Source organism: Poecilia reticulata, linkage group LG7 (genome assembly GCF_000633615.1).
Source record: "Poecilia reticulata strain Guanapo linkage group LG7, Guppy_female_1.0+MT, whole genome shotgun sequence".
NCBI lineage: Eukaryota > Metazoa > Chordata > Actinopteri > Cyprinodontiformes > Poeciliidae > Poecilia > Poecilia reticulata.
Window position 1 is genome coordinate 28467352 of NC_024337.1, and position 14473 is coordinate 28481824.

Below are 14473 nucleotides of genomic sequence, written 5' to 3' on the forward strand. Positions count from 1 at the left end.
CATTAAACTGGTAGCAAGTACAGCAAGCAAATATTCCTACGCCAGAAAGTTTGGAGTAAGATGCAAATGATGATGATGGGCATCAATTGATGTTCCCAGGCTAAAAGGAGCTTCCTTCACCTGTCACAGGTGCCCCACCTCTGGCTTAGAAACGGTGGGTGCAGACTGAATGGCTCTCCTAAAAAGAGATACGGCCCGAGGTTTTACAGTGCTGATGACAGCTGGCTAAGCAGCAGAGTCAAGCTGTGCGGCATTGATAAAGCTAAGCGCCTCTTTTGCCTCTCTCTCCGGTGATGTGTTTTGGCTCTTCTATGAGGAGATATGGTTGGTTGAAGCCCCCTTTCACTGTGCCACCAACCAGCTTTTAATCCAGTTACGGTCCAAGCTCCCACACTGACTCCCAGTCATTCAAATTCCTCATCAGCTGAAGTATATCTCAACAAATGCTATGGATATATTGTGTTTTCCGCTTTCAGCAGTAAATCCCCCGGAGACCCATGTCCCCATGACAAATTGTGTGTTTATTGCACAAAAGTGCTGCAGCATCTCATTACTCTGTTACCGCATGATTTTTAAAGTCTTAATTTGCGACACCCTCCTCTGTAATTTCCCCCCAGTGTACGACAGCTTTCCCTCTGCCTACCACTTTCACTTAACTACAAAGTCGACAGAATATAGCCTCCCTGAATTTGAGCAAAGCCTGAGTTTCCACTTCAAGCTTCTAGACTGTAATCTTTTTTTTTTACCAAGATAGATTTTCTGACACCTCTCCACACAATTTTTCTTGTCACGGTTATCAGAAGGGAAGAGGTGTGTGCTGCCTCAGTTGGCTGATCAGGGCTTTCGGTGTTGATTGTTCTGCCTCTGCAAATGCCTGGGACAAAAGTGAGTATACTGTAGCCCCCCTGCTGTCACCCTCAATGCCAGCCACGGAAATTACGTCCCTGCTGCCTCTGTGGAGATTTCACCTCCTCGGCATTAGCTGCCACTGAGCTCTCACGCTTCCTGGCAGGAGGAGCAAGAAGGGATGTGGTGCCACATCGCTCTTAATCATTTATGGTTTGTGTTTGACGGCAGACTTCAGCAAACCCACACTGTCACATAGGTTTCAGCAGCTCTAGTATTGTATTTCCACTCAAAAGTATTAGTGCCTCCTGACTTTTTCTCTTTAAATGTATTGTCAGTACGAATCCAGCTGTTCTGTGAAGGCCTCAGTTTATTTAGAGAACATTAACGAACAAACAGATTTCGATAGGTTCAAAACGCTGCTTTGGTAAATACTCATTTATTCCTTAAATTGGGTACATCATTGTAAAGCAGAAGGTACAATTCTACCTTCTATACAATCTATAAAGTTTGCTGTGCAGTTAGACAACCTTTAACTGCACACTTTCCAAATTTGGGTTTTAATAGAAGTGTAAAAGAAGTAAATGTTGAAGGAAAACCATTATAGATGCCGTTTGCAGTTTGTCACAATCCACACAGGGAAGATAGCAAGCAGGTCATCAGGTCAGATGAGGCACATGTCTTCAGTAGTGTTAGTTTGCGATCAAAAAGAAGCCAGACTGGAACCAGCAGTTTTACAGCTCTCAATATTTTTTTTCCTTTATCTTCAGCTTCACACACACTTCAGTTTGCAGCATATCATGTCAGTCAAAACAAGAGGGAGAATCTCCCTCTCAGCTGAGCCACCTGGCTTTTAAGGGATTGGCTTCCACCAGGACTAATTAGAGGGGTGGAGACATTCACATTTCTAGAAAGAAAGAACAAACGTTTGTACTAAACTATTCCTAAAAAATGTCTACACAGTTACAATTAACTCAAACAAGACTAGAAACAAAAACAATCTCGGCCCAAACAAAATCCAAAACTTCTCTCCTCCCTCTCAGACAATGGATTTTCCCAATGAGGCTGATGGAAAACACCAGGTCCTTGTCAGCACTGCTCATGGGCGCGCTTCCATGGCAACACATGACCAGGTGACCTCAAAGAGATGAGAAGATGATTAAAACAAGTAAATAAATCAAGTTACTTCCCCAAACACAATACATTTACCCAAATAAATTAGAATATATAAAGCACACAAAAAACAGCACCTGTTAGGAGAGGGTAAATCCCTCACAAGTAAGAAGAGGGAAGTTTATGTAAACCTGGAAACAAGCCTGACTAAGGCTGAAGAGTTTCGACACAACAAGATCCCTAAACGTACAGTCAGATCTCCAGCGGGGTCGTCTCAGGCAAAAAGTTCAACACGTCTGAATACTTTTGCAAAACACTGCAAGCCTCCATCAGTTAGAATATTTTGTCACCACTTTAGCAATAACTTTTCTGCTGCCACGTTGTGCCTCTCTTTGAGTTTACCCCTAATGAATGCAGTCACAGAAACACGAAATTGAAATTCCTCTATTTTTTTGTCCTCATTAGACTGTAACGAGGACATGTGTCAGTTTATGGTAGCTTTTTGACTCTGGATGTTTTATTTATGCAGCTCGGCGCCAGTTCTGAGTCTGAATAATTAATATTTGACAATTAATGTGTGTGCATGTGTGTGTTTGCAGGGAGCCACATTATCTGTTTATGACTGAAGGTTCTGCTTTGCGGTTCTGTTTTTTTTTTTTTGTGTGTTTGCACTGAAGTTTTTCCCTTCTCATTGTAAGTGTTAATTAGTTAGAGCTAAAAAAGAGATTTGTTTGTTCCAGGCTGTGAAGAAAATATGTCAAGTTAATTTATTTATTTGTGCCCCTGTCTTGTTTCCACCTGTTATTGTGAAGTGGCTGAATGAATTAAAAACAGAAAATTGAAACAATCAGTGATTTCTGATAATTGAATCTGATCTCATAAGAATCCCTTAATTCAACACAGTCAATTTGGGGCTGATGGAGGAGGTGGTGGTGTGTGTTTTGTTATGCATGACCAATTCTGTGTTCACGTTTTCCTTGCTCGTCTTTTCTTCCCCTCCTTTGCTTCTGTTCTGGTCCAGTTTGGGAGAACGGAGGTGATAGACAACACGCTAAACCCGGATTTCGTCAGGAAGTACATCCTGGACTACTTCTTTGAGGAGAAGCAGAACCTGCGCTTTGACGTGTGAGTTTTTCTGTTTGATCCGGCTCTCTCTGTGAACACACACCGAGGTGTGTGTGTGTGTGTGACTGTATACCCTTTTGTAATACAGTTCTCAAATTCATCCCTCTTTCTCTATAATGTCAACATTTTATGAGCCCTCTTTCCACTTCATCCTTGTCTTGTACTTTGCTCTCTGTAGATCGGTCTTTTTCTCTTTTGGCCTCTTTGTCAGCAGCTCGTCTCTCCATTGAGAAATTATTCATCTGTAGATTAGCAGAATTAGAAGAGGCATTATAAATGTTTAATTTTAAGTTTTGCCTTTAATCTCTCGTCCGCGAAGCAAATGTCTGAGACGGCGTTTCTTTAAATCCAAGCAGACTCCTGCTCCCTGCTTGTCCTGCCTTTTTACTTTTGAAAAGGTCAGACTAGTGAGAGGGTCAGTAAGGTACCGCTTTGTTTGAAAGTTGGCCAGAAACGAGTGATGGCTTCCTTTAGAAAAGGACTTACCCTTCCAAATAATAAAAAGAAACAGGAAAAAGTACCTCTTAGACATGAAATCCCTGGTGGACTTAACAAATGTATCCACTGCTGAGCTGGAGGTCTCTGAGGATTTATAAGCTCTTAATGAATTTATTTGACATGCTTTTGTAATACAACACTGGCATGGGAAAAGACGTAGAGAGAGAGCGGGAGAGAGAGAGCTTCCCTTCATAATTAGTGCTACTCATTTTCATCTCTATTTTATTGCAGAGGTGGGAGCTTGGATTTGCTCAGCCTTAATTACTTTTACATTAAGTTTGGCTAACAAATGCTCAAAACTTTTTCTGCATTGATTGGCTGTTTCCATATATCACCCCTGGCACAGTTTCTAGCAGCCATAAAATACACAAAGTTTGTCTTGATTACATCTGGAATTACAGCCTATAATGTCTCTTTTCTGTCTTTGGATCAACCTGCATGTTACCCTTGAGTTATTTGCTTCATTTGCTTTTTCTAGGTATGACATTGACTCTAAAAGTCCAGATTTAGCAAAACATGTAAGTGAAACTATTTTTATTTGTATTTTTTGTTTCTATGTGAATGGGGAACTGTTTCCAGTTGGAAGTGCACGGCTCAGATATTTAGGTTCTATGCAAACCTGTGTTTCCAAAACATCTCTCAAATATATTTTCCGATAGTGAGTGATTTGTGCTTCGACTAACAAAATGTAGTTTCTTTTTCCTTTCTGTCTGCTTCTGTTTTTTTTTCTTTTTTTCTTTACCTAACTCCCCCAGAGCAATGATAACAGAGATTTCATTTGCATCTGGTATGGCCTCATTACCTTTGTTTCCCCGAAGTGAGAAATTAAGCATTGTACTCCCTCATCAAAGCTTTTCAGCACAGCTCTCTGTGCGGAGGTTTTACAGGTTTTCAAAATAGCATTTATTTTGAAAGGCCGGTTTTGCCTGAAAGAGAAGGTGCTTTATTGTGAAGCATACGTTCAAAAACACCCAACAGAGTGAATGCATGTTGGTTTTACCCCCCGTTCCCCCAGGCTTTTTATGAATGAGCGCAAACAATACAGTAAACAATATATTTGATAGACTTGGTTTGCATACTACCACATTTACGTATCAAACAGGAGTTCGGTGATGCGATGCCTTCATCACTGTGTGTTTGCATTGTGTCTCACACTCTGAAGATACACCATCTGCACTGGTCGCTTTCCTTCTCTTGCGCTCTTTCACATCCCTCTTCCTCTCCCTCTGAGACTGTGCAGCTCTGCGGCTCCCCTCTCTGCCTATCTGCTTTGTCAAATATTCATTTTCTGCTCTTTTTTCTGGTGCTGTGATGCCAGTCTGGTTTTCGAGTCATGTGTCTTTTCGTTCCATGATATGCTCTGTTGTGTCACTGCTGCTGCCTGGTCTTTCTCTTTCTTCCTCCTCCTCCTTCTCCACCCTGGAAGCCCAACGACTTTAACGTACGTGTCTGCCTCAGACGCCATTATATATAAATGTACAAATGCCTATGACGATGCCTAACTCCTCACTGATTCTCCTTCTTACTCCCACGTGATCTGCTTGAATGCCGCTGTCCGTCTCTCTTCCTCCCGCTCCATGCCTGCGTCACCACGGCAGGACTTCCTGGGTCAGGTCTACTGTACTCTCGGAGAGATCGTGGGCTCGCCTGCCAGTCGTCTGGAGAAGCAGCTAGTGTGAGTTTCCTGTTCGCTTCCTTTTATCCGTTCTAAAAGCAAGTTTGATGCTCCTGAGTCTGTCCACGTTTCGACCGTCTGACCCAAACTGTCAATCTCAGATGAAAGAAAATTGATTGAGAAACAGCAACTTGGTTGAAAAAAGGCTCAATATACACATCTAACATATAAACACATACACATACACACATACACATATAAACATCTTAAAGCCTGACTGAAACTTAAAGCTAAACTTATGCCCTCTATTCATCCTAAGAACATTTTTTATGGCCAGATGAGACAAACAATGGAATCTTGTTAAGTGTCGTGGTGACAGCAACATGCTGACTGCTTGTGGTATTTAAGGATTACCTCAAAAATGTTAAACTTTACCGCAGCATTCAGCAGCTAGCAGACTCTGCAACATAAACATAAATGGTGTTTTGGTTTATGAGTGGGTGAACGTTTGGAGGCGTGAACAGGTGAATGTAATCTAGAATGTAAAAAATAAAAATAACAATAAAAGTCAGTCCTTCTACATCATAACTGGTCCACACTTCACTTCAGAACTAGTGGACTATTGACAGCTAAGTCCATGGCAGAAAACGTACCAAAATAAATAGAGCTGAAACATATTTTCATTACGAGTGTCATCAAATATTCTACCAGAATTATTCCAAGATCTTGTTGATGGCTGCAGAAACTGTGTGTGAAGATTTAGAGAGTATAAGTGGGATGGTTTGTATTTATACCTAAAGCTGTTTCACAAAGTTTCAAACATTCAATTCGTGTGTTTTTTTGTATCGTTCAAAATGAATGTTACATACTTTTCTCTCCAAGTGTAGGTAAAAACCTTCTGACACAAATAAGATAAGCAGATGTTTATATTTTATAAAAACTGATCTTTTCATTCAATTAAATTAAATCACGGTTGAATAAAGCTAAGACAGAGTCGGGAGAAAAAGCTCTTTCATCTACAGTCAGCTGCGTTTTGGTCCATGATTAAACTCATGTGCTTGGATGGAGATGGGTAATTGGACATGACTGTGAGCTTCCTCAATGGAGTCCCTGTCATTAACATGCACGCCGTCCTCTGGATGCCATAAAGAGGAGATAGATAGTAAGATAGCAAGAGAGAGGAACATGGCTCCGACACCCTAATGCCTTTTTCTTATTTTTCTAGGTCATAAAGTAGCACTGAGGGTGAGAAATGTAACCTAAAAATTACATCTCTGTTTAAAAATGTATTCATCTTCTATGTATCTCTTACTTACTGTCATTCATAACCATGTTAGTTTGGGGTCAGTGATGAAATGTTAGACATTGATCAACTTTTTACTGAATCAAAAAATGCCACCGATACTTAGAGGAAAACAGCAAAAGCAAGCAGAAGGTTTTTTTTTGTCTGTGTTGGTGTTGCTGCAGGTGAAATCGGGACCAAGTCAAACAAAAGATGAGAGAAACATTGATATTCAAATTTCAAACTAGAGTTAAAGTTTAAAAATGCAAATATTTCAAAAATAAGTTATACAGTGTTCAGGGATATTACAAGTTTTGGAGGTTTCGATACTGCTTCAGATGTATTTCAGAGTTTAATATGAATAAATATCATCATGACTGAATATCTTTAGAGTTTTAGCACCTTAATGTCCTAGGAAATATGATTTTAATTGTAAATCTGACAGAGACTTTTAGACTAAAGTTGCTTTGAAAAAGACTGTGATGTAGCCTCTGTGTTTCCCATGTTGCTTTACAAACATTTTATTTTCAATATCTGGTCAAAATGTTGTTTATATTTATTTATTGATCTTTTGATTTTAATACATAGTATTATTAATATATGTCAAATGAAAACACACTACTTCATTGTTTGTTCGTCTTTATGTGGTGCAGCACACAGTCAATATTACAAAACAACTAACATTGACTTCCACCAGGCAATTTGTGCCCATATGAATTTTCTATTTAAAACAACAATAAAGTACAATATTAATAAAAATGTCCTGCAATAAAATAACAGTCCACAAAGCTTTAAAGACAAATGTGTCAAACTCCGCACTTTTAAGCTTAAGCTATTTAGTTACAAAATAATAAGACATTTTTTGTTGTTGAAAAAGTGACATTATAAAGTCTATAGACAAGAAAGGATAACATTTGCAACAGATTTCCAAAGCAGTGTCTGTCTGAGCTTTCAGAGAGAAGCTGCTTGACCAATGATGATTTACAGATAAGATTTAAATCCCATGAAGCGGCTTCAGTATGTCTGTATCAGATCTACCTGGGAGTATAAAACAACCTGATATCAGCTGGTTGATCAGTCCGGATCTCTGTTCAGGTTGAGTCTGAAGAGATCAGCGTAGCAGGAAGTTATCATTTTATTGTCACTTGTGTTTCTTGTGATAGAAACTATTTCCAGTATATTTTATTTTTCCTGATAGTGAGAGAAAAGTGTTGCGGCGTGTTTCCGCCAGCTAACTGGCAGTGTGCAGCACCATTGATTCTGTATTTGCTCTAGCATCTTATTAGAAGAACCTTAATCAGTAGGAACATTGTGATAGAAAAAGTTTTGAAGCTAAATTTTTAACATTTTAGAAAACTCTAGAAACTGACTCACACGTGTTGCCCACATTGACGAAAAGATGAAACGTAGTTGCTGTCTCTCAGTTCGGACACTTGAGAAACTAAAATTATGTGTATGTAAACAGAGCATCAAAAGCAATACGATTTTTATATTTAGTGAGGGTTATTTGAGTTTTAAATAAACCTGCATGAATAAAACAAATCCATACCTCATCCGGCTCTAACGAACACCCAGAGATCTCGCCGCGGCTCTGTGAGTGATAACCCTTATTTGGAGGGTGAAGGAGAGTTTAATAAACCCTTCGTTTCTGTGTTTGTGTCTGAAAGACGGCGCGTATTTCTTTTTATGAATGACGAGGTGCTGCTGTTCCTCGTGGTGGGCGTCGGGGGCCAGTTTGTGAGAAGCGGGGCTTTTTGGTATCGCCCATGAACTCTGCCAGAAGCTTGTGGGCTGGATTACAAAGCGCGGTGCCCTTCAGTGCTGAATAAGAGGATGAGGAGGATCAAGAGACAGCGCTCACCAGTGTGCTGTAAACGAGGCTTCACACCCCACATCAGAGGCAACGAGGAGGATCAGCTGCTCCCAGGCAGACACGACGGATGATATATGGATTCGACAGCTTCAGCGGGGCACCTTGATTACTGCTGAGCTAGTGATGATCATGTTTGCCTGTTTTTTTTTTTTCTTTTTACACGCTACTGTGCTGTGTTATGAAAGTTTGAATACATCTGGGAAGCGTTTTAGGACCACTAGGAAAATACACGTTTCTGTTATTCTGCTGTTGAACGGCTAAAATGGGCTCACTGCTGGGAGTTTCCGTTCAGTTTTGTGAAAGGCGACAACCAAGGAGCCGCTTAAAGGCCGTGCGCTCCGTCTCCCTGTCGTGTCTTCTGGGTTGACAGTGGCTCTCTGTACCGAGCGACACTTTGCAGGGACTTGGGGGGGAAATCTTTTAGTCATGCTTACACGAGCCCTCCAAAGGCAGGCTGCGTCGAATGACCTGCTTAAGAAGCACATCAGCGCCCCTTTTTCTATTTTCCACACTTCATCCCTCATTTATTCCTTTTCCTTACATCTGCCAGATTCTTTTCTTTTTTTTTCCCCGGCCTGAGCCCCTTTTCTTTCGCTGTGCTCTTTATAATTTATTTATTCTTTTAGCTCATTCAAACCTCATTCTCTGTCTTCACGGTTTTCACGCTCTCCTTTTGAAGATACGAGATATATTGTTTCAGCTTCGGCGCGCTATGCATAAATGCAAAAGTCACCTCAAGGACAGGTAATGTCAAGTCAAGCAAATTAATTGAAATGTGTCACGCTGCAACCCTTCGCTGCTTAAATCGCATGGAAGATTTCCGCTTTCCTTATCGACCGCGACAGAGCCGTAAAGGAAGTCTTTGCAATGCGACATGATTTACTCCAACTTGCAAATTCATAAGAGTTCATTTTTGGTAGTCAAACACTGACCATATAAATGATTACTAGCTTCTCTTTTATTTTAACTCTTTCCTGCATGAATTATGATTCTTTGTGTCAGGATTTTTTTCCAAATTTTTATTTTATTTTCTTAAGGCATAAAAGAAAGTTATTTTATTTTTATTTTTTTAGGTGATGGATTGTAATTTTCTCCAAATACAAAGTTGTTATTTGAAAAATACATAAGTAGTGCTGTTCTTTAGGGTTTATCTGATGTCACAGTATTTATTTTTTTTACCTGTAAGAGTCGTCTACAGTCGAAGGAGGGACCGGGTCAGTCGGCATGCTTTTTTTGTCTGCCGGCCATATTGGATTTAACAAAAATAATTTCTTGCATTTGCAGCTGATGGCCAGTAGTTGATGTGTATTTTACGATGCATTAGTGTCCACTTCAGTGGTCTGTGGGCATTTATGACATAAAAATCCACAAGAAACACAAGAAAATGGCTTTTAGATAGCTGTCCACTGTAGTGACCACTATGCATGAAAGGGTTAAAAATGCCTTTAAAAAAGTTCATGGTATAAAACACAACCTAAAGCTCTTATAGGCAGTGGTGGAGAAAGTACTCAAAAAATTTACTTAAGTAAAAGTACAAATATACAGACAAAAATGTACTCAAGTAAAAGTCAAAGTACCACATTAACATTTGTACTTAAGTAAAAGTAAAAAAGTACTGGCTTTTAAAAATACTTAAGTATTAAAAGTAAAAGTACTTGCTGAATGGATTACCTAATCGCTAATACAATATCATTAAGTGAACCGATCGTATTTAATTTTAATACATTAGAAATGTGCCATTTTAATGAACAATGCCACAGATAAAGCATGTTTTTATTGAGTTTACTCTGTAACATAGGTTAGACTTAGATATGTGATTCTATGCATCATAATTTCAGGGATGGAAACATCTTGTGTCCTGTCCTAACATAACATGAACTTCACTTTTTTGCCACACATTTATTTTGAAAGAAATCCAACTGGCAGAGGAGGACATGGAACCAAGGAGCCTCGTAGCAGAGTTGTAGTCTGGACCACTGAACCCAAGACCAAATCAAAACCAGCACCCCATGCTACATGACAATAAAATTAAGTGCACCTATCAAAACTGCTTCTCAAATTGATCTGAAAGATTCACTTTCCCATAAAAACACCTAGATATTAAATACTTAGAGCTGAAATAAATTTAACCAGTGACAATTCAAACTCCTCTTCATTCTGTTTTGCTTTCATCTCTGTGCCACAATACACACAGGTCTCCTGCCATCCCTAAAAAAAATAACACCCTGGGCGGTTGCCCATATTGCCAATGTCAGAAATAATAATTGTCTGCACCATTAAACATAGCAATTACCAACGCTCAACTATGAACAGTCCAAGGCCCAATAAGCAAGAAGTAACCAAGCAGGAGGAGCACCGTGACTGTTCTCATCCTCCCTCCTGCTGCAACGTCTGCCACCATGACAGGTGACGAAAACAAAGAGCAATGAGCATGCTCTGCGTTCTTATGTTCTTGTTTTATTTATTCGCCAATTAAATATAAAGATATTTTAATGAAATAAAATAGCTACTGCAGTGTACGCAGTGCATTACAAGAACAAAGAACGGCTCTCAGTGAGGCTTCAGCACTATAGGACTTTAGTCAAGATCCGTCCAGAAGAATCGGATCGTCCATGAATGTCATATTACTATATTGCACTTTGGTCACAGCGTTGTCCCATATCTGCGACATGTCAGTCATCGCAGATGCAACGTGTCTCAGTCAATACAGCTAGCTTTGCTAGCATCACGTCCACGGAGCTTACCTTTCTTTAAGCTTTCCTTCCAAGTGACGTTAAAAATTGGACGAAGTCCCCACCGTCTGTGAAAGCGAAGCGCTGCTGATTTTACATGTCGCCATATCTTATTATTTATGTAGCGCTTCCGTACTATTATATTACTGACGCTTAGAGGAAACCACTGCACATGTCTTGGAGCTCCGCGTGCGAGTAAAGGTGGAGCCGATGGGTGACAACAGACACTAAGTCACGTTATTGCTCGGATTTTACGGCGCCACCTTAAGTCCCTGAACTTCACATTTTAATGGAAAAAAAAAACACAATGCGACTTGGATGTAACGAGTAACACGACAGTTTTGTAGAAATGTAGTGAAGTAGAAAGTACAGATACTTACTGTAAAATGTAGTGGAGTAAAAGTAGAAAGTATCCATTATTAAATCTACTTAAGTAAAGTACAGATACACGAAAATTGTACTTAAGTACAGTAACAACGTACTTGTACTTCGTTACTTCCCACCACTGCTTATAGGCTAACATGACACTACCATTTTGATCTACTTTATTATGTAAAGCTGTTTATCAGTTTAACACAAATAGCATCTCAGTCTTTCCCATGGAAGCGACTGAATGAATTTAGCAATCTAGACGTGGTGAAGATGACCTGCTAAAGTTCAAACTTAGCATCAGAATGAGGGAGAAAGGGCATCTGAGGCACTTTGAACAGGATGCAGTTGTTGGTGACAGACATGTTTGTGTGTGTAGAGGAACACATAAATTAATTCATTTTTAAAATCTGTAATTCATCCCAACCCTCCGTCCAAACTCCCACTAAAATCAAAGTTTACATAAGAGTAAATAATCCTAAATTACACTATTGCCAGAATAATTGTTTGGTGAAACGGTAAACACTGGGAAAATGAACACAGTTTCTCTGGGAGACCAAACTATTTTGGTTCATAGGCGTTTTTTAAATTTATCTCCTTGCAGTACTTTAACTTTAAAACATCATGACATGTTCATCATCATAAAGCGCTCTGCATCAACCCAACAACGGAAAGGAAAATACTGACATCCTTACTCTTTGCTAACTACCTGAAAAGCTCGTAGAAATTTGCGCCTCAGTGATAGGAAAAAGTCCTACATTATTACTGTACAGAAGTAACATTTGTTTTGCATGCCAGACACATGAGAAACAGTGGAGACAACACAGGTGAAAGAGCAAACATGCAGCAGCAACACAAAGTTTTCTAACACAGCAGAAACTTTGGATCGCACTGTTGCAAACGACGTCCTTCACATTCACATTAAGAGAAAAACATTTAAGGGGGATGGTCAAACAATGTTCATATCTAGAAAATATTCTGAATTATTTAGAGGATTACAGCCTTTTAGATACTACAGAGCTATCAGTGTGCAATGAATACAGAGAGAGTTACATGAGGCAATGCTGTTATTAGAGTTGAATTTCTGCAAAAGGAAAAGCTGGCGAAGATGAGGTAATTTTATAGGACAGCATTTATAAACGTATTAAACTATTTTCAACGTTTTTTTTTTTTTTACTTTCTCTGGAACAAGACATGTTGCATCAGTGGTGCTGTGATGGAAATGAAGCTATGCGGATAAGACAGCTTCCCCAGAGTCTGGTGGCGGTGGATCAGCAGCGTGAGACTTCAGACGAGACTCTCCAGACCTCTTGAGGAGACGGAGGAGTTCAGCAGGAGGAGGAGGAGGGTTACATAAAACAGTTTAAATGAGAATAAAACTATAAAGATGAGATTAAGACATCAGCCTGCTTGGTTCAAACTAAACTGAGCAAGAAAGTCACCAGACCCATTGGGAGATATCTGAGGTAAAAGAAAAAAAAAAAAGGCAAGTTTGACAGTTTGGAAAAGTAGAAGTGTGAGGTTAATGTAGCCAATCGGCAAATCAGGTTATTTAAAAATCTGATTTTATTAAACCTTGAAGGTTCTGGGGAAGATTTTGTCATTTTGAGTATATTTGAGCTGGAAAGAAGTGAACTCACACAATCACAGGAAAGCTCCAGCTTAAAATCTCTTTAAATCTAAGATGTTAAGAAGGAAAAAAACATGTGGGGTGGGACTCCTTTCTCCTAGCTGTACCGGTTCTTTTATGGGACTGAGATTAAGGCCAAATTGACTCCTCTGCCACTTGAAATTGGGTCTATGAATGCACAATTTTGCAAGGATCGAGATTGTAATGACCTACAATCAATTTCATTTTGTTAAGCCAGGTGAAAGGTAGCAGTTTAAGGAAACCCAAAAGATTGAATTGGACTACTTACTTGGCAGCAGTTCCTCTTAGTTCGAAAGCAAGTTGGAGGCCACGACTCTCTTTGAAACAAAGCAAACCTCCAGCAGAACCAAACCCATTATGAGCAGGAATCTGGATACTGGGAGAGCTGACCAATACTGAGTCTGAGTCCGGCTGCAGAACTGCTTTCAATAGAGAGAAAAACTGAGTTCACAAGGTTCATAGAAGTAACAGCTCTTTGAGGCTCCTGGTCAATGAGAGACATTTCCTTTTATTTTCTTTTTTGTGGAAACATTTAGATTCACTGCAGGAAGAATTTACTAAAAAATGTAAAAGTGAACTAAAATTTTCTTTATAAAAAAACAAGAACCTTTGATGATGTTTATGTGAGTATGGATAAAGCATGAAATACCTGCGAAGCTTAGTTAATTATATGGCGTACTTGTTTGTTTCACCACACTCAATCAAAGCAAAGTGTAAACACAGCGTCCATCCGGTCCCTGATGGAAGCAAACCTATTACATCCAAACTGGATTTGACACGAGTGACAAGGCCGTAGCAACGATCAATAATGACTTTTCAAGGACAAACTTTGAGTGACACATCACAAGGCGAACATGTTAAACGCCACCAGCTCACAGTTTCTGAGTGATGAGCAGCGTACGGGGTAACAGTAGTGAAGATTGAAAAGGTGAAGATCTTTCTGGATTTTCTTTAAACGGCTTCTTATGTAACACCCAAAACAAGTCAGAATTTAATACACTGTAGAATAATTAACTATATGACTTGGTGGTACTACAAAATAAGTACCAAAGGACTGGAAGCAAACATGGCAGCACTTTAAAATGTTTCCATCACTTTTGAAACAAGCAACATATCATAAAATTTGCTTTACATGCAGTGAGAATTACACATTTGCATGTTGAAGGTTTCCATCTTTTTTCCTGCTTATGTTTGCTACTATGTCAAAGTTCATTGTAACTCAAAGCCTTTTAGAAAAGTATCAAAAAACAGACTTAGCCTTTTTAATTTGATTATAACATTAAAATAAATGTGTTTACAAGTCAGCATTTAGCCTCGTTGCTTTCTCTGTTTATCACACTTTGTGTTCCTCTACACATATTATGTTTAC

General features: G+C 39.3%; 1 protein-coding gene across 2 annotated transcripts in view; it reads left to right on the forward strand.

Moving 5' to 3' along the window:
- cpne5a (copine Va) overlaps positions 1-14473 on the forward strand; it is a 90832-nt gene that overhangs the window by 22808 nt on the left and 53551 nt on the right. Inside the window, exons 4-7 of one of the 2 annotated variants that reach the window (XM_008413525.2) lie at positions 2981-3084; positions 4061-4100; positions 5009-5023; positions 5181-5257. In XM_008413525.2, coding sequence (XP_008411747.1) covers positions 2981-3084; positions 4061-4100; positions 5009-5023; positions 5181-5257 — 236 coding nt within the window. The remainder of the gene's footprint in view (positions 1-2980; positions 3085-4060; positions 4101-5008; positions 5024-5180; positions 5258-14473) is intronic. The other variant, XM_008413526.2, reaches the window with a different exon arrangement.